At 41.8% G+C, this 19,091-nt stretch overlaps 1 protein-coding gene across 3 annotated transcripts; it reads right to left on the bottom strand.

The window, feature by feature from the left end:
• Positions 1-5,604: 5,604 nt before the first annotated feature.
• On the bottom strand, positions 5,605-18,939 carry TAF5L (TATA-box binding protein associated factor 5 like). Of its 3 annotated transcripts, XM_060272846.1 has the most exons (6): positions 18,759-18,939; positions 17,172-17,329; positions 16,149-16,952; positions 13,338-13,442; positions 11,859-12,583; positions 5,605-8,703 (listed from the first exon to the last, which is right to left on the bottom strand). In XM_060272846.1, the coding sequence occupies exons 3-6, from the start codon at positions 16,288-16,290 to the stop codon at positions 7,903-7,905; spliced, it is 1,773 nt and encodes a 590-aa protein (XP_060128829.1). In that variant the 5' UTR covers positions 16,291-16,952; positions 17,172-17,329; positions 18,759-18,939; the 3' UTR covers positions 5,605-7,902. The 3 variants fall into 3 exon arrangements, with proteins under 3 accessions (XP_060128829.1, XP_034964358.1, XP_060128830.1); XM_035108467.2 differs by lacking the exon at positions 17,172-17,329 and having other exon boundaries at positions 16,149-16,293; XM_060272847.1 differs by lacking the exon at positions 18,759-18,939 and having other exon boundaries at positions 16,149-16,293; positions 17,222-18,553.
• Between the last annotated feature and the right edge of the window lie 152 nt (positions 18,940-19,091).

Here is a 19,091-nt window from a genome sequence, read left to right as displayed (position 1 = left end):
GTCCAGCCTGTGCCGGGAGGACAGGGAGCCTCCCCGAGAAGCCCGCCCCATGATCGCCTCGCTGATAACGAAAACGGAAAAACACCACCACCCGATCACTCGGCCAAGTTTTCAGTTAAGGTTCCTGAAACTAAAAAAAAAAGCTTATTGGAACATAGGCAGGGTGTTGCTCTCCCCGGAACTACACACTAAACCATGTTTTGGACTTGGGGCTACAAGCCTAGGCGTACACTGGGAGTGAAAGTCTCCAGGGAATAAAACTGATCTGCACGGTTGTTGCTATTTACACACACACCTAATTTGAGGAGGGTTTATTGGTTTGTGATTTTTTTCTTGTTTTTATTAAGTATTTTACTTTTCAGTGAACGTGGTAAGCATACATGGGTTGTTAAAGCCAAGGGGTTTCCAGTCACTGTGTACAACGTCCAGGTAAGTCTGTGTCTAAGGTGAGGTTCTTTTTTAGGAATGTCCTGTCATTTTGGCTCAAATCCTCAACTCAGCCATATGGCTCACTCTGGGCGATGATCTTGGGCCAACCACTACTACTAAGCCTACCCTATTTGGTGGGTTTGTTGTGAAAACACCAGTAGTAGCATAAGTGGATGATGGGTCCATGTATGCTGCATTGAATTCCTTGCAGAAAAAGTGATATATAAATGTGGTAAATAAATTTATCTGTTTGGTACAGTGATACCTCAGTTCTCGAATGTAATCCGTTCTGGAAGACCGTTCTAGTTCCGAAATGTTCAAGAACCGAAAACTCAATGCGGAAGCCTCAATTCAATTGAGAAAATGGAAAAACACGCAGTGGAAGCTGTTCGACTTCCAAGGCACGTTCAAAAACAGAAGCATTTACTTACGGGTTTTCAGGGTTCGGGTTATGAAACATTTGTCAACAGAGACGTTCAGTAACTGAGGTACCACTGTATATAACTTGTTCAGTGTTCTGAAGCCTGCAACCTAAGAACTGGCTGATTAATTCAGATCAATACAGAAGATTCATAGAATTGTAAAGTTGAAAGGGCCCCTGAGGGCCATGTAGTCCAACCCCCTGCAATGCAGGAATCTCAACTAAAGCATCTATGACAGATGCCCATCCAACCCCTATTTAAACACCTTCAAAGGAGGAGAGTCTATCACCTTCTGGGGGAGTCGGTTCCACTGTCAAACAGCTCTTACAGTAAGAAAGTTCTCCCTGGTGTTTAGTCAGAATCTCCTTTCTTGTAACCTGAATCCGTTGGTTCGGGTCCTAAACTCTAGAGCAGGAGAAAAGCTTGCTCCATCTTCCATGAGACAGCCCTTTCAATATTTGAAGATGGCTATCGTATCTTCTCTCAGTCTCTTCTTATCCAGGCTCTTATTCAGTTATTCCTCAGTTCAGTACTTAAGGCTGGTGAGTTACAGGAATTGCCATTTTGACAGTCCATTTTTATCCATGTTTATTGGGAAGCGAGGTATGCAGAGGATTGCAGCCCTCAGAGTACAGGAGCCTCCTGTCAAAGTATGAAACGGGTATCTGGGCCCACTTCTGAACCTAAAGCCTTGGGCAGGCTTCACCAACCTGGTCCCCTCCAGATGTTTTGGACTACAACTCCTCAGTTCCAGCCAGCCCCTAGGCAATCTAAAAAAAGAGTGGAAATCAATTAAAGAGAAGCATACAGTAGGCTCAAGTTAACCTTCATCCCCTGCTTTTGTGAACTTTTCAGAAACATCTGTCTAGTTACTGTTAGAAACAGGATGCTAACTAAATGGCCGCTCTGTTTGAGACAGCTGGGCTGTCATATTTTGAAGATTTTATACAGCCTCTGTTTTAGGCTAGCCCTTCCTTTCTAAAACTCCCAGTCTTCTCTGATCTCTACTAGCAAGTTCCCAGAACGAACATTTCTAAGGCTATTTCTTGGTGCTATTAGGAGAAGAAAGGATTTCCAGTGTATAAACTGGGTTCATTGTAGAGAAGACAATCATTAAATTTCAAAGACAAATAGAGAACCACAGAGCCTAACTTTATATAAAAATAAAAAAATGATTGCATTCTTTGCATGCACCGTTACTTATTTCTGATAAATTCTAGTGTTAAGCAGCATTGTCCATTTTTTTTGTGGGGGGAGGCAGATGGCATGATTATTTCAAAACACTGCAGCAAAGGTGTACTTCTAATTCTGCCTGTTTTCTTTGAATTTTATATATGTTCCTCTGTATGCCTGCACCCCTCTCATTCTATGCATGGAAAATTCATTCAACTAGAATCAGGAATCAGAAATGCTCTTAGAGCCTTTACTCCTTGTTAGTGCGTTCTTGTGTGTGCTTCCCCCTTTGGAATAGTAAGATGCAGCCAACTGATAATTCAAATAAAGAAATCACAACCCTGTTGAAGCTGGAAAAGGGAGGTCTTAATTCAAAGCATCTGGACAGGAAGGGACAAACCAAAAATCTGGCACATCTCCCTTTTCTTTCTGAAATATTGCCAATATCATGGTAATAAAGGGTAAGGCCTATGGAAGAAAGCACTAGATTAGGCTCCACTGATTAAAAATCCCCCGCTAGTCTACAGTATTATAATTGAGATACTGTATAACTTTGAATACAATTCTAGCAGCTTCCCCCTTCGATGGTGTTATGGATGATATTTTCTGGACTCCATAAATTATTTCAATGTGCTGTTTGTCTTCTGAGCATATATAGAGTTTCACTCCAAGGAGAACAGGTCTTTCAAAACAGAGGTCCTACTTACATGCTCCTTTGTGAAGAGAATCATGTAGCAACAACAAGTGCTTTTTTCTAAAAAAATGTTTAGGGGTACTCTCATTTTGACTCAAGAAAATCACCATTAATAGTTCAGTTAAGGAAACATAAATACAGTAAATGGACAAAAGTACAAAGATTCACAAAATGTTTAGGGGTATGCGTACCCCTGCATTCCCCCAGAAAAAAAGCACTGGCAACAACCCATTTATGAAGCCCATCGGGGGGCTACTCAGTTGTGTCCATCATATTTTTAAAAAACCACGTTATCCTGATAATTTGCTTTGCTGCATCAGCATTTATATGTGCCAACAAATCACGGTCATAATCTTCCATCTTAATAGTGCCAAAATTATGTTTGGACATAAGACATGTTCAAGCATGAGGCGCCCATGCCAATAATAGCCAATGTGGGTAGAAATGAAGGAACTAGAGGTGTGCATGCCATAATATGCTTGGGGTCACCCTAAATGCTTGACAGAGTCTTGCATCCAAAGCAAACAGAGCAGGTATCTTCAACCTTTGCAGATCCATGACCCACTTTTAACCCATATATTTGTACAGTGATAGGGCTCCAGTTGCGACCCACCTTAGGTCAAGCCGCAACCCACTGAGTTCTGACCCACCAGTTGAAGACCAGTGTCATAAAGGACATTCTCCCGAAGGTGAATGTACGCTTTGGGAAACCAGGAAGATTGCTGTTATGGTCTGGCTTGACTTTTGTATTATTAGTGCTAACAGCACATACCTGTCATTCTGAAAGCACAGTTGCATAACTCAGTATGCGACATGCCTAATAAATCAAGCCCTATAAAAGCACATTTGAAATTAACAGCTTGACTTTCTGTCTTGGTGTGTGTGTGTGTGACCTTCTAATTAGGAAAACTAGATGGCAAAGTCTTGGCAGTGGCTGTAAAATTATGGTTGGTTAATAAACCTACTTTCAATCTACTGTAAGGACACCAAACACCCCCCCCAATATTGCAATTAAAAGTTCTAGTGTTTTTTAAAAATACAAACGCTACAATAATCTAAAACAAATTATGCAAAGATGCATGACTTACATAGTATTGAATGGAGTTTGGTCCCAAGGCTTGGTGGTTGTAAATTGGTACGAAGGTAATAAAATTGTACAACAGTCAACCTATGCAAGCTACAACAGATTTTGCAAGGCGTTAACTTATGTACAGTATGTGTAAAACAAATAAGTTATACAGATTTAAGAACATTTATAAAGCCCCTTAGCTTAGAATTGCTTTCTTCTTTTGCTTGAAAGTCTTAGGTAGACCACACACTGCTCAGTACCTGAAAATGCCAGGTTTTTCCCTAATGGATCAACCAATACATAATTTTTTTACATGTGATAACTAAAAGGGAAAGGAAATAAATTTCCCACCTACAAAGCCTATTGAAAAATGCTTACCTTGCTCCACAAATCGTCGCATACAACCAAGGAATATGAACGTAGAACTCTATGCAAAACAGGCGATCAGCATGATGGGAAATCATAATTGGCGTAGTAGAGACTTGGCTTAAACATTTCTTATCAGTATAAATATGTTCAACCTCAACTACTGAGGAGTTTCTGTACCTGGAGGGCTATTAGTTGGTGAGTAAGCTGACAGCCATTCCTACTATTTGTGGCTTCTAGCCAAAAACATTTTTTTAATTGCAGCTGAAGAGTAGTCTGGTGGGACAGACCCTGGCAGAGATTATTTATGCATTTAATGACACCATCACACAGGAGTTCCGTAATAGTACAGTTTTAGAGTTTGGCACAGTACAAGCAATGTGACATCCAAGACAATGGCATCCATTTTATGTGCCTTTAAAAACCCCACAGCATTAGCAACCCAGCTGCAACGGGGTCAAATTAGGCCCTAAATAGTTTGAGAATGTTTTCTCCAAGAAGCAGAACATGAAGCTCAATACTCCCAAAAGGTATATATTGAATGTGATGAACATATATTTGTGTGTGAGAGAGAGGTTGGGGGGGGGATAGTGTTTTTCCGTGTACAAGACGACCCCTATTTTTTGAGCCCAAAATTAAGAAATAAATATTTTAAACATTCCATGTATAAGACGACCCCCAATTGCAAACTTAAAAAATTTGGGGGGGGGGATACATGGAAAAATACAGTACTTTATCATTACGTTGATACAAGAAGATAGACTACCCGGAGAGACGATGCCCCTGTGATTCGGGACAAATAGAAACGGTAGAGCAGGCATAGGCAACCTCGACCCTCAAGATGTTTTGGATTTAATGAACATATCAGAGTGCTCTGTAGATTGATCGTCTTTTATATATCAACCTTTTATGCTCCTCCACACCCACCCAATGCTCCTATCCCCTCTTTTAGATTCTCTTAAATTCTTATAGGTTTTTATATTTACCTTCTGTTTTAATACCTTTTAGCTTTCCAAAAAGCTTTTTAGATTTTAAATGACTGTATCCCACCTTTTTATGCTGGTCTATGACCGTAATAAAGATTTGTATGTTACTGATATTTTAACATAATTTGGAAATGTCACAAATGGTCGTCTTAACTTTCCAGAGCAGATTTACAGGGGGTCGTAGGGATCTGAGGGAGGGCAGTGCTGAAGATGGCCTCCCTCCAGGGGCGTACCCAGGATCAAAACTGGGGGGGGGGGCAAGAGAGGAGAAGAGAGAGGGAAGGAAGGAGGGAAGAGAGAGAAGGAAGGAAGGAAGGGGTGGGTGGGTGGGTGAGAGAAAGCGAGAAGGAAGGAAGGGGTGAGAGAGAGAGAGAGAAGGGAGGGAGGAAGAGAGAGAGAGAAAGGAAGAAAGAAAGAGGGGGGAAGGAAGGATGGAGCTCCCGTCCGCCCCGCGCCCCCCCCAGCTCAGGCTGCTCCTCCCCACTCCCACGTTCCTGTCGCTGGCTGCAGCCGCGGAGAGGGCGAAAACAGCCCAATTTCCATAACCCGCAGCGACTTTTCCCTTTCAGTTTTCGGAGGGAAAAAGTGTGGGTTATGGTCCATAAAATACGCTAATTTTTTTTTTTTGCTTCGGGGGCAGCTGCCCCCTGCCCCTCGCTGGGTACGCCCATGCCTCCCTCCCCTTTCTGCTGACAGTAACTTTTGCATGATCCCTTCTATTAGAATAGTGAATAAAGTGACACAGTCCATATTGTTGTTTCTTTTCTAAAAGCCAGCAACCAAGGAAATTATTTTTAAAACGTTAGTAGTGGCTTGCAAGATTTGAACCAGCTTGTTTCTCAGTGCCAAACAGGAAAGCAAACACCAACATACTGCTAACCAACCTTACTGTTAAGAGCTGGGTGATCTGCTATGGTTGAGACCTGAGCAATTTTTATCCCTACTATGGCACTCTGGGCAGGGAGGTCTAAACCTGCCCATTCCATGTGACACGAAAAGGAAGGCTGCTCCCCTAACCAACTGGGGTGAGTGTGCCTGGAAATAGAGGGGCCACAGCTTGGATTAGGGCTGTGTGTTTGCACGCCACCAAGTTAAAAGGTTGTGTTTTATCAGGTTTCCGCTTCTGGTTCTCCCCCGCATTTTAACAGAAAGTATTTTTTCCTATGGCACTGCAATTTTAAATTCTTCTAAACTGCCCTGAGTAGGGCATAGGAACTAGAAAGGTGGTACATAAATGTTTATATAAGAAAATACAATAAATGTAGACCATTTGATCAAAATTTGATTTGGAACAGAAACACTCTGGGCTGAAATTTTAACTCCAGTAACTATTTTTTTGGTGTCCACTGAGAACTTGGCTTTAACATTCTAAGAAATGGGTCTGAAATGTTTGCTATTTAAATTATGCTTGAGCCTGTAGACAGACACCGCTTCTGTAAAAACCCAGGGGACTGAGAACATCAGTATCATGCGCTTGCAGAAGAGCTCACCTGCCTGGCTCATGCAGCAGACAGGTGCAACCCACAAGGTAAAAACTTTTTATCTGTTTATGGAAGTCTAAAGCCCATTCAGTTCCACACAGAGATACTAAACCTCTTTAAACTAAATGCTTTAATAGAAAAAAACAAAAATACAAAATCTCTTTCCGGAAAGCAGAAATATTCAGTCTTCTTAGAATGACAAAATTTAAGAGTTTGCTTTCTCCAACCCCAGGTTTTGCATGCGCACACACTTGTATGAAAACTTCATGAAACAACTTAATAGTTCATTAATCAGTGGAAAACATTGGAAGTTGGCAAAGCTGCATCTTCTCAAAATTAATAATTTAGTAATACTACTTTTTTTTCACATCGTCTGCACACCTTTGCCCATATTTATCTGCAGAAAGTATTTTTGGTGAAGTGAAATGTGTCCCTTTCTATTAGGAGTCCAAACATGCTACTATAAAGTCAGCCATATTTTGCTAGTTCTTTTTGGAAGGCAAGCTAGTAGTTATCACCCCAGCCATCTAGTATTCTGCATCACCAGTGCAACCAGATTTGGGGGGGAAACCCACAAATTTCTGATCAAGAAAGAGCTAAAAACATTATATCTAATGGAAGATACCAAATCCAAATTGCATCTTTTTTGCAGCCACTGTCACATTCAAATCACGTTTTTATAATTCAACGATAAAAATAAAAATACTATGCCTTTTATATTAGCAAGCTGGAAACCTGCCTCAATGTTATTTTAAACATTATTTTAATGTTACTTATATTTGGGAGCATCCCTATAACAAAATACATTTTTCTTTCCAAGACGATGGCAAAGATTCTTGTGCCACAGAAACTTCGGTGGGGAAGTATGTAGGTGGAGCTGAACAGCTAAAAGACAGACATATAAACTCCCGGTAACAGTTAAGCAGGATATGCCCATTAATTGCAACACATTCAAGTCAATGATCTGAGTTGCTTGGACTGAGTTTTGGCTATCCCTTCAGAAAAATATTATGTGTAGTTGGTTCCCACCCCCCACCCCCCAAATAGCTTCCTGCCCTTGCAGTGAAGTTCTCCTGTTGTTCTCCCTTTCCTATCTTTTTTGTTTTGTTTTTTGCAACAATACAATACATCTTCAAGTACAGTATTTCCATCATTCTGGACATGTCCACCAATGGGAAAGAAAACATTTTTTTCACAGTCAATTATATATAATCTTAGTTTATAACAGACTCTGGATTTCAACAACACACCCATTTTTTTTCTTTTTTTCTTTAAAAAAAGGTTAATGTTCCTGATTTTCTTGTGCAATTCCAGTCACTAAAAGGAGGTTACAGGCCATGAACTGTACACTCAGTACATTATTTATCTGTCCAGTATATACACCAACCAGTTCACTGGAAGAACCATCGACGGGAGCATTGCAGTAAGTGTTTCGAATATCCCAAACCCGAACAGAATTGTCCATTGATGCAGAAGCAATCAAGCTACTGTCTGGACTGAAAGTAAGGCTGGTGATATTATCCGTGTGCCCTCTTAATTCTTTGTAAAGCGTGCCAGATGCCAGGTCCCACAGCTTTAACCGCTGGTCTTCCCCTGCTGAAGCCAAGTACTTACCATTTGGAGAAAACGCAAGCGACAACACAGGGCCCCGGTGACCTGTAAACAGGCGCACTGTGTTTCCTTGCTGTGTGCTCCAGAGACGCACAGTTTTATCTGTGGATCCTGTTGCCAAGTAGTTAGAATTGGGGTGAAACTTAATGCAGTCCACGTCTGCCAAATGGCCTGCATATATCCTCAGTGGGTACGTCCGATCAAATGACCAGAGTCTTCCTGTGCGGTCATGGGAGCCGCTGGCAAAGTACAAGCTACAAGGACTAATGTCCAGATCCCACACAGGGTAGGCATGCCCTTGGTACAACACAGTGTTTGTGAAACATCCAAGGTCCCAGTATCGGATGGATGTGTCTTCGGAACATGACAGCAGTCCTGAACTGTCCGACAGAAACCTTGTGCTATACACTGGTCCGCAGTGCCCTCTTAGTATCTTCATTTCTGTTCCCACATTGTTATCATCATCTTCACCCTGCAAGGAAGAATAAAGAAGTCAAGTTTGTTCATCTGTTCAGAGGACATATCAGTGAACATTTGAGATATACACTCGAGAGTAGCAATAAGAACATACAAGTCAACAGAGGGGAAATTTCAGGGACCCCCAAGGCTCCACCAGCTTTAAGGGCAGCAACAAACTTTAAAATAGGAAACAGATTAGAATTGCAATATTTAGATGTTTAGGACTACCTATTTACCCAAGACGGTAAATATTCTATTGCAAGTAATGAAGGGCAAACTTATTGCAAGATGGTATAGACAGCAAAAGATACCAGTTAAAATTAACAGCAATGCAAATCAGTGCCACTAAAATTGGTGGATGACTGGTGTCACTCTGTGAACCATTGTCTGCTGGTCCCTGCCAACTCTGCCACAACCCACTACCATCTTAGTAGCTGCTTTTATAACAAAACTAACTAAAAGTGACATATTTGCTGGCACTGCTCTACACTGTTCCCAGTCTGCAGAAAAGAAGGAGCAGGACCAGTTAAGACCCAATTAATATTTTAATGGACAATGGAAGGCTTGCAGTCCTGCTTTTTATACAAGCAGTCTAGGATCTGAAACCTCCCTTTAGGTATTAATGGGGTCCCCAACCCCGTAAACAACTGCAGAAGACCTAAAATCAGTGGTTATAGTAGTTTTACCACCAGCGCTGTTGCTCTTAAAATGTTTTTAAAACTTTTCTAAGAGACATCTCCAATTGCTGCAGCCTTCTTACTCCATCCACAAAAGCTGCAGCTGGTATTCACTGAGAGCTGTGTACAAAAAGCAGTAAGAACTAATATTCTGCTTCTGGATTAGATTAGCAGCTGGATGAATAGGCATTAAATTACATTCAAAATGGCAATAGGTTTGAGTCCTGTATCTTTGCCTGTAGATTCAGGCTGGAAATACTATGGCTGAAAAATGTTATTTACTTAATGTTTCTGCAGTTTCATCTTTTCAGAATAAGATTTGTAGGTAGTGAAAGCACCAGCTAATCAAAGCTTTGCAGCAGTTAGGGTGAAATAAAATATCCCTTTACTTTCAGTGATTTTTCCAAACAGCAGATACTGTACAACTGGTGAAAAAACTACATATCGCTGAACATTGAGAGAAGCTGTCTTCTATAGTTACTGTGGCTGTTATTTTTTTAGCTTCAGAGTTCATGGTTTAAATTTATAATACTATTGTTAGTTATTTTATAATGCCATATCATTTAAAAATTAGAAAGGCAAAAGATGATAAATCTGTTAAAAATGGTAAAGTCTTGACTGCAGGCACTGCACTCTCTCTCACACTCTCTCACACACAATCCCTATTCAAACTAGGTTGTAAAAACAACTTTTTTGAGCACAAACAACTGTGCAAAAATGCATCACAGTGACCCGGAAGTGGCAAGAAGAGAGGATGGAGTGGGGTGTAGCAGACTTATGCGCACTCCGCTATTGCACATGATGACTTGGAATGCCAAACTCTGTGCTAATTGGGGGTTGCCTGTACTACAGAATATGAACACATTGTTATACCAGCTGGAAGCCCAGTAGCATATAATATTTGGGAGGGTTTCTCAGGGGCCACAGAATTGTTTAGATTTTTTGGCTCCAGCAGTGCACTGGGGGAACTACTCTTGGAGAGAGAAATCTAACTGCACAAGCCTTGCATTACCCCCCCTCCCCCCAGTTTGTTTTTTATGCTGAAACAGTACACGGACATGCTGGTAGAAGATGAATCTATAGCCGCCTAGAGTGGCTGTGGAAACCCAGTCAGATGGGTGGGGTATAATTTTTTATTATTATTATTATTATTATTATTATTATTATTATTATTATTATTATTATTGGATCCAAAGCCCTCCTATTCTGCTAACATGTTCCAAGAAGGGAGGAAAATTGGGGGCTGTACCCAAAGCTAGTCATCCTCAGAGTAGAACCACTGAAATTAATAGACACTACCAACATAGGTCTATTAAGTGAAATGCATCTACGTCAGTGAGTAGAATTTACTTCCCCTTTGTCCATGCGGTGTTCTTCTCCAACTATGGCTGTCCCACACTTTCCCCTTCCATAGATCTGGAGACTCCTATGCTTTGAAAATCCAAATGCTACATCAATTGCATAGAGAATCTCTGGATTTAGGGAGGAGAAACTGTAGGACAGCAGCAGTTGGAGAAAATGGTAATTAAAGCATACACAAGGGGTTCACAGTCTGCATTAAGCCAAAGTATCGAGTGGGCCACAGTTCACATTCCTCTGCCTGGGAGCAATGGGAGAGAAGTGTTTTTTTAAAACAACAACAAATGGCTATAGAAAGCCAAAGGTAAAAAGCTGGGCCACTCCACCTTTTGACCTGCTGGCAAGAAACAGAAAAACGTGGTTTATCCTTGCCCTATCACTTGCAGCAGGGATGTCCAACTTCCAAGAGACTGCGATCTACTCCCACTATAAAAACACTGGCAGTGATCTACCCAATGGATTGACCAAAGTTGGGAAGTTAGACCCAAAGTTGTTGAGCTTTTTTTGGGGAGTTGTTGATCTACTACCCTACTACGGGGGATGCTTCAGCAAAGTTCTTGACCTTTTTTTCCTTTTCCTTTTTTGGTCGCTCAATCGACCAGGAATGCCCCCCCCCCCGATCAACAGGTTGATCACAATTAACCTTTGGACACCCCTGACTTACAGCATCCATTAGCTATCCTTAGAGGCTTATATGCACTTACATATAGTTTTCTCCTTGCCTCATGCAGTTTGAACCCCATGATTACACACCTTGGAAGTCAGGGTGCATTCATGTACATGCATTAAGGATGAAGCAGCTTTCCAAAGGAAGGCCCTGGCAATTCCTAGCAAAGATGTAAATACATGTCCATTCTAATGGTAAGAAGCAACGAAGGGCTGATCTGTCACGTTGCGATCAGCACGACAAAGAATAGCAACTAAGCCTTGCATGAATCTTTACCCAGCAAAAGCTGTTGCTCCTTATCACTTTCACCTAGCAGTTACAGCTGATGGGCAGAAGGTGGTGGTGTGTTTTTTCCTGGCTGGAGAGGCTACAGCAAGCTTTGAGGATCTCTCATGTAAAAAATCATTGCAATAAGAACATAAACCAACTCCACCCAAATGTATACTGATAGCAAGATACTCTGACCTCCTCATCCAAGATATCACAAGCCAGGCGGATTCGAGATACGTCTACCAGATGGGGCTCAGATTTCAGCTTTTTGGACCGCAAGCTCCACAGCTTTACACAGGAATTGTCAAAGCCAGCTGCAAGCAGCTTGCTATCTGGCGAGATCTCTGCAGTGTTCAGCAACTGTTCAGTGTTATAGAACGCATAGAAACATATGGTGGTGAGCGAGGGCGGTCCATCTTTGACTCTTTTAATGCTATCCTGCAAGATGTCCAAGGCTGCCTCGTTTTGCAGGATGGAAGCAGGCATGTCGGTGGGCTCCAGGCCATTGCTCTCACTGCGTGAAGAGCCACCACTACCATATAGCTGGTAGTCCATCCTCTTGGCTGGCTGCACATCTAAGTGAATGTGCAAGGAGAGGACTTTGCAAAGAGCATTGTTATCGTCACTTTGGAGGTAGCGAAGGAGGAAGTTGTAGCTGTCTTCTTGAAGGCGGATGACATATTTGTTGTCTAGAAATGCCCGGAGCTGGAAGTTGGATAGGATGTCTTGAATCGTTAGTGTGGTCTGTAGCTGCTCAATGATATCTTTTTGGCTGGCATTCTGCAAGAACATCCCATGAAAGCGACTATAGAAGCTGTCCACTGTGCTCTTTAGGCCATTTTGGACCATGTTAAGATGGAGGTAGACAAAGAGGGGATACAGAAGAGGCATCACTTCATGGCTGTGCTGGGAATCTGAATCTAAACATACAGAAAGAGAGAGAGGGTTCACTTTCTCAGCAGGTATTATTATGGAAGCAAGATAAAACATATTCTAAGGGCACTTGTGACTTCTCTTTCTGTGTTTTAAAAATGCACATCTCATGCCATTCAGTGCAACTTTCACCCCGTCAAAGGATATCTAGCTGCTCTGAAAGTCCTAAAAGCCCGCATTTGTTTTGCTAAGCCATACTTCATTTTAAATTAGGCATGGGGCTCTCCCTCAAAGAAGAGCTTTAGAATAAAACTAGCCCATTTCTGTTAATGCATCATTTAGGAACACACACATTTAGGGACATGGTGTTGACCTGGGAGTGGAGGAAAACACACAGACTAGCAGTTTGGGAAGTACCATAACATGCTAGGCTCTTTCTTCTTCTTTTGTACTGGTTTGCTTGTTTTCTGCTTTTTGGCCAAACTGAATCCCAATGGTAATTTCAAGAGTACATCTGAATATATTATTCCATGTCATATGTAAAACTACCATACCCCATTCGGCCACCTTCCTGGAGCTATTTTTCGACTCTATTCAGGAATAGAGCATATTCCCATTCAGCATAACCCATTCAGGAGAGTGAAATTCAGGCACTATATTTACAAAATGGGACCCTCTCTCCCATTGTTACATGCACCAAGGATGCAGAATTTATAGCTTCATGACTGATGATCCAAAAGCCATTTGAAAAGACCCAGTGAGGGTCAGGGGAGATATGGCACATATGTTTATGAAACTCACCTGTAAGAAAGTTGCGTAATCGCCCAAACTGTACTTCATATTGTTGTGGTTCTGCTAGGCAGGGTGCAGCAGAGATAATGTTGGCACTACCTGATTCAGACTGAACTAAGGGAACAAACAAAGGTTTTAAAAATAGTTTCTATAAAGCACTGGAAGCTGCAACACAACACACCATTCTCACATTGAAACAGATATTTGGAGTGTTTTGACAGAGTTTTTAAAAAGTGCCAAATCACCAACATCATTAGAGCAAACAAAATGTTTGTGCTAAATGACCAAAAGTAATCCTACACTTGATGCACATATATTAACTTTTACATTCAAGACAAGATTTGTGAAATCACTGAAGCAGTCTAGTCCTGCTTGCCTCCTCCCTCCCTCCCTCCCTCCCTCCCTCCCTCCCATAGACATCTTGTTGACCAGTGTGAGAACAGAATGCTGGACTAGATGGGTTACTGATTTTATCCAGCAGGCTTTTATTATGTTATGTATTATTCCTCTGTCAGTGAATGATGGAGATGAACCACTTGTTCATCTTGATACCACAAGCAATAGGGCTACAGGTGCTCAAATAATATACGCTTGTGACAAAGGCATTTCTAGACAAATATCTTCCCTTTAAAATCACACACTGGAAATGGGGATACCTGTACAGTGGTACCCCGACTTACGAAGGTGATCCGTTCCGTAGTGCTCTTTGAAAGTCGAATCCTTTGTAAGTCCATTTTGCGCATGCGCAAAGCGCAATTTTGTGCTTTGCACATGCGCAGAGGGCGTGCGGAGCGAAAATACTTCCGGGTTTGCAGACTTCGTAAGTCGAAACCTTCGGAAGTCGAGGCATTCGTAAGTCGAGGTACCACTGTACAAGTGAATATGTTGCCATTCTACTTCCATGACAGGAGTGAATTCATTACCTGTAGCTGAAATCACAAACCAATGCCACAGAGATTTTGTATCACCTGACATCACTTCAAAAAAACACTTTATTTCAGACTTTGTTCACTCGTAAGTCCAGCGAAGAGACAGCAAAGCAGTATGAGAACCTACTTCTACAGAATGTCAGAAACCTGAATTACCAGACCAACAGTGCAATCGTATGCTTGTCTACTCAGAAGTAGGCACCATTGAGTTCTATGGAACATGGTTATAGAATTGCAGCCTTAGCACTTTAATGCTACATTCTGTGTGGGCAATTGTGCTTTGAAGTATTAGGTACCTCTAAAGTTACACATGACTGTTTGTATTAAATATAACTTCTAAACAGTTCAGTTATGTCTCTGCGGGTCTCCTCTGAATTGATTTAACTTTAACTTTAACTGGGCTTTCAATTAGTCGGAAAAAAACTGATAAAAATAACACATTGCTCTGATGCTTATTGTAAAACATCTAGAACCACAAAAAAGTGTCAGGGCTGTAGAGTTCTATATATAAAAGTTGAATTATTTAGCAGTAATAGTTCTCGTCTTGGCAGAGATGAGCTAGAGAAGGTCTAAATCAGGCATCCCCAAACTTCAGCCCTCCAGGTGTTTTGGACTACAATTCCCATTTTCCCTGACCACTGGTACTATTAGCTAGGGATCATGGGAGTTGTAGGCCAAAACATCTGGAGGGCTGCAGTTTGGGGATGCCTGGTCTAAATCATTTAGCTTCATCTCAGTGAAAAGGCTGTTCTCCTTAAAAACCCCAAATTTACTTATTTAAACATAATTTGTCTGTTAAAGTTACAGGTAGGCAGCCGTGTTGGTCTGAGTCGAAGCAAAATAAAAAAATTCCTTCAGTAGCACCTTAAAGACCAACTAAGTTTTTATTTTGTATGCCATCAAATGCCAACAGTGTCCTTCAGCTCTCTATATTGGACAAACAGGCCAAACCCTACGCCAAAGGATAAATGGACATAAATCTGACATCAGGAACCACAAGACAGAGAAACCAGTAGGAGAACACTTCAATCTCCCAGGACATTCTATACAAGATCTCAAAGCAGCTGTTTTATTACAGAAAAATTTCAGGAACATACTGGAAAGAGAAGTTGCTGAATTGGAACTCATTACCAAGCTTAAAACCATGGAGCCATCTGGGATGAACAAAGACATTGGATTCTTATCTCATTATGCATGATCAAGCTTTCTTTAGCGCCTCAGCCCTTGCTTTTCCCCCGCAGGACCAATTGCAGTCATCAGTCGTTAACAGCCATCTACAGGTTTACCACTCCCATCAGCCCATCACCCATTCCCACCCCCCCACCCCCACCCTCTGTATATACATAAGGGACTGACTTCTGTTTCAAGTGTATCTGAAGAAGTGTGCATGCACACGAAAGCTCATACCAAAATAAAAACTTAGTTGGTCTTTAAGGTGCTACTGAAGGAATTTTTTAAATTGTCCGTTAAAAACACTTCCCAAAAATATTTGGCAGCCAAATCATTTCAAAATATTTGGAAATGGCAGCATTCCTGCTGCACTTTTCATTTTTATTTGTCTTATTTGGTAAATTGCCAGATTACCTTCTTGCTTGCTTATTTATTTGCTTCCCAGCCTTTGGACACAACTGGGTGTTACAGGATCATGAAGCCATTCATGCTTCAGACTGTCCCCAATTGATTGCTTAGAAGTTTCACTCTTTAGTAACTAGAGATTTGCACTTTACTATAAACCAGAAGTAGCCAACAGCGTGTCTTACCAATGTTGCTGAACTACAGCCCCTCCAGCAAGGACAAATTTTAAGGATGATAGGTTTGTAATCCAATAATATCTGGAGGGCACATGTTGGCGACACCTGCAATAAACTCATTAAGAAACTTTAGTAGGTACCTGTTAGATTAGCTGCCATTTCTTCCGCAGTCTGGCATAAGCGAAGCCCTTGTTTCAGAGGACCTTCTGAGTCTACATACTGCCTGCGTTTGAGGTAGCAGGAAACTGCCATCTGAATCTGTTCTGTGCGTACACGTTTCATGACCTCAAAAAGAAAAGGAAGCGCATTTCTTAAAACATGATTTTTGAATTAGAAACCTGTGGGAAACTGACACTCATTACACATTCCAAAAGCTGATACAGTAGAAAATGCACACCTTACTTATTCAATGAAATACCTGCTTATCACTCAGATCATAAAGCATCAAAGCACAGAAGTTTGCAAGGACTGAGGTTCTTTTAGGATTGCAGAGGTTTAGGTGAAAATGGTGCATGTTTCATTAGTGACTTCTTCAGGGTTCTAATGGCTGCTGTTCTCCTTCACTTTTTCTATTTTTATTCCCAAGCACAACAGCAGTGTTTTTAAATATATTACACTTAAGCCTACTTGAGAGGCACTATGCCATCCTGCATAGAACCCGATTAGTGTGCTGCAATTAATAATCAAATGTGATTTTATAAAATTCTACTCTGCACTCTTAATACAATTTTCTGTCAAACATATGAAAAATTAGTTTCAGTTTCGTTTCACTTTTACTAGAGTTAGCTGTCAAAGGCCAGCTATTTCCAGATCATTCTTTTACTTGACATTCTGCCCTACCTTTATACCTAATAGTGCATAACAGCAGTCATCCCTGTTGACTGGAACATTAGTGTAGAACCTTAACTTTTTCCTCAAGCATGGTAGAAAGGCACAGAGTAAAACTCAAAAAAGTGCTGGTTACAGGTAGGTAGCCGTGTTGGTCTGGGTCGAAGTAAAATAAAAAAAATTCCTTCAGTAGCACCTTAAAGACCAACTAAGTTTTTATTTTGGTATGAGCTTTCGTGTGCATCTGAAGAAGTGTGCATGCACACGAAAGCTCATACCAAAATAAAAACTTAGTTGGTCTTTAAGGTGCTACTGAAGGAATTTTTTTATTTTACTTCAAAAAAGTGCATAAGTGAAATAGAAAAGCATTCTGGGTGTTGGTTACCTGCTAAAATCTCTGCTTACTCACACTGATTTATTACATGCATATCTTGCATTTTCTTTAGGAAGATCAAGGCAGCATCCCATCGAAGCACAACAGACCCAAACCTGCCTAATTTCAGAAAGGCATCTGCATTACATATGTACATTGGACCATGGTTCTTATGTAAAAGAGGAAAACACAGAAATACTGAGGGTTTGTTAGCCCCATTGGGAGCAAATCTGATTTCAAGTAATAGCTCATAAAATATTGCTGAACAAAGCTGAAGTTCCAATGAAATAACTTACAGTAGAACTCACCTTTTTTTTTTACTACTACTAGTTGACCTTCCTACCGGTAATGTATTTTAAAAGCATCAGTATTATGAGGTTCCTTGAAGCTTTTCATGCAAAATCAATTAAGGTAGTAGCATCTGCAGAGTTCTGATGTTCACTTTTGTTCCACACAAATGATTTACTACTCTACCAACTGTATTACTTATGGGGGGAGAGGGGAGGAGAAGAAACCCCATGATAGGTATAATTATGCCTTCAACACTCCCCTACAAAGGCAAAAGAGATTTTAGGCTGAATTTGCAATAATTAAGAAAATACAGTCTGTTCCCTTTGAGGATTTGAAAAATACATGCAATTTTGTAAATGTAAAACAAAAATCTTTGTCCACCAAAGTGTGTATATGCAACCAAGTGAGTTATAATTCTCTGATTACTACCAGAGACAAGTCAGCAACGACTGACTTGGGTACATTCTCCTTCAGAGATATGGTATAATACCAACTGTATTTGTCTGTATTTTTAAAATGATGTTTCAATTGTGTACTTTCAAAGGTGGCACAACATTTGCTCATATACCACAGTTGCTATAACTTCTGCTGATAATTGCTGTAGTACATACCTATTTAATTTGTAAACTCTGCATGGGAAGGATAGAAATATCTTGCTTATCCAGCCTGATTAAAAATTCTGCAGAACTTGAAAGCTTGTAACATTTGGGATTTCTTTTTCTTTTTTAAAATTATCATGGACCAAACTACCTTTAAATATATGTGTGTGTGCATTAGCCTGCATAGCAATGATATTCAATTAATGCCACAACGGTAATGCAAACTAGTCAACCCAAACTATTCCAAGTAACTAAGTACAGGACGCCTCACTCTAAAACTCTAAAACGGACCCACGCGGTTCAAGAACTCGAAGTCCCCTTTTGCTCCAAACTTTACCCCATCAAAGCTGCATTCGGCACCAACCCCGCTAATGGGAAGCTGAAGAGGAAGGATGCACAGAGGCAGATGAAGCCTAAGGTCTTCCTGCCGGCAGCTGTATGGGAAAGGCAGATGCGGCGTGAGGATGGGCGGGGGGGGGGGAAGGGAGAGGAGAGAAGACGACGACGCCTCCACCCCGGGAGGGCCCTTCCGCGCGCCACACTTGGCGTAGCCCGTCCTGACGCTCCACCCGCCCGGGAAAAGGAGCCGCCGCTGTTTTGTTGCTGCATGCCGGGGAAGTGGGGCCGGTCGGGCGGGGGGGTTTGAAAGAAGCACTCACTGAAGCATCGCAGGCAGAGGAAGAGAGAGAGAGGCGCTGCGTATGCGCGCGCGCGTGCCTGTGCGTTTGAGCGACTCCCAGTGCAGGCACGAGACGGAATTCCTGGGCTCGCGCCGTCAGTCACTTGCTCCCAGTGGCGCGAGACGCCGCCGCCGCCGCTCCAGCCGCTCGTGCGGATCCCGGCGCGCGCGCGTGCAGCACCTCCTCGCTGCTGGGTCTTCCGCCAAGGAGGCTGCCTTGGGCGTCCCGGGCCGCTAGCGCTGGGGTTGCTCCTGTTATTGCCGCCGCCGCCGCTGCTCCTGCTGCTGCCGCCGCGGCTCGGAGGAGCCGCTC

Source organism: Zootoca vivipara, chromosome 3, assembly GCF_963506605.1.
Source record: "Zootoca vivipara chromosome 3, rZooViv1.1, whole genome shotgun sequence".
Lineage (NCBI taxonomy): Eukaryota > Metazoa > Chordata > Lepidosauria > Squamata > Lacertidae > Zootoca > Zootoca vivipara.
The sequence above is the reverse complement of the archived record's forward strand: the minus strand, read 5'-3'. Positions and strand labels throughout refer to the sequence as shown.

Excerpts from the sequence above, each read along its gene's own strand:
- TAF5L (XM_060272846.1), bottom strand. The coding sequence starts at position 16,290 with ATGAAACGTGTACGCACAGAACAGATTCAGATGGCAGTTTCCTGCTAC. Across the intron at positions 12,584-13,337 it reads ATTACGCAACTTTCTTACAG|ATTCAGATTCCCAGCACAGC; the intron begins GTGAGTTTCATA and ends CTGTATGTTTAG. Across the intron at positions 8,704-11,858 it reads GTGATATCTTGGATGAGGAG|GGTGAAGATGATGATAACAA; the intron begins GTCAGAGTATCT and ends TCTTCCTTGCAG.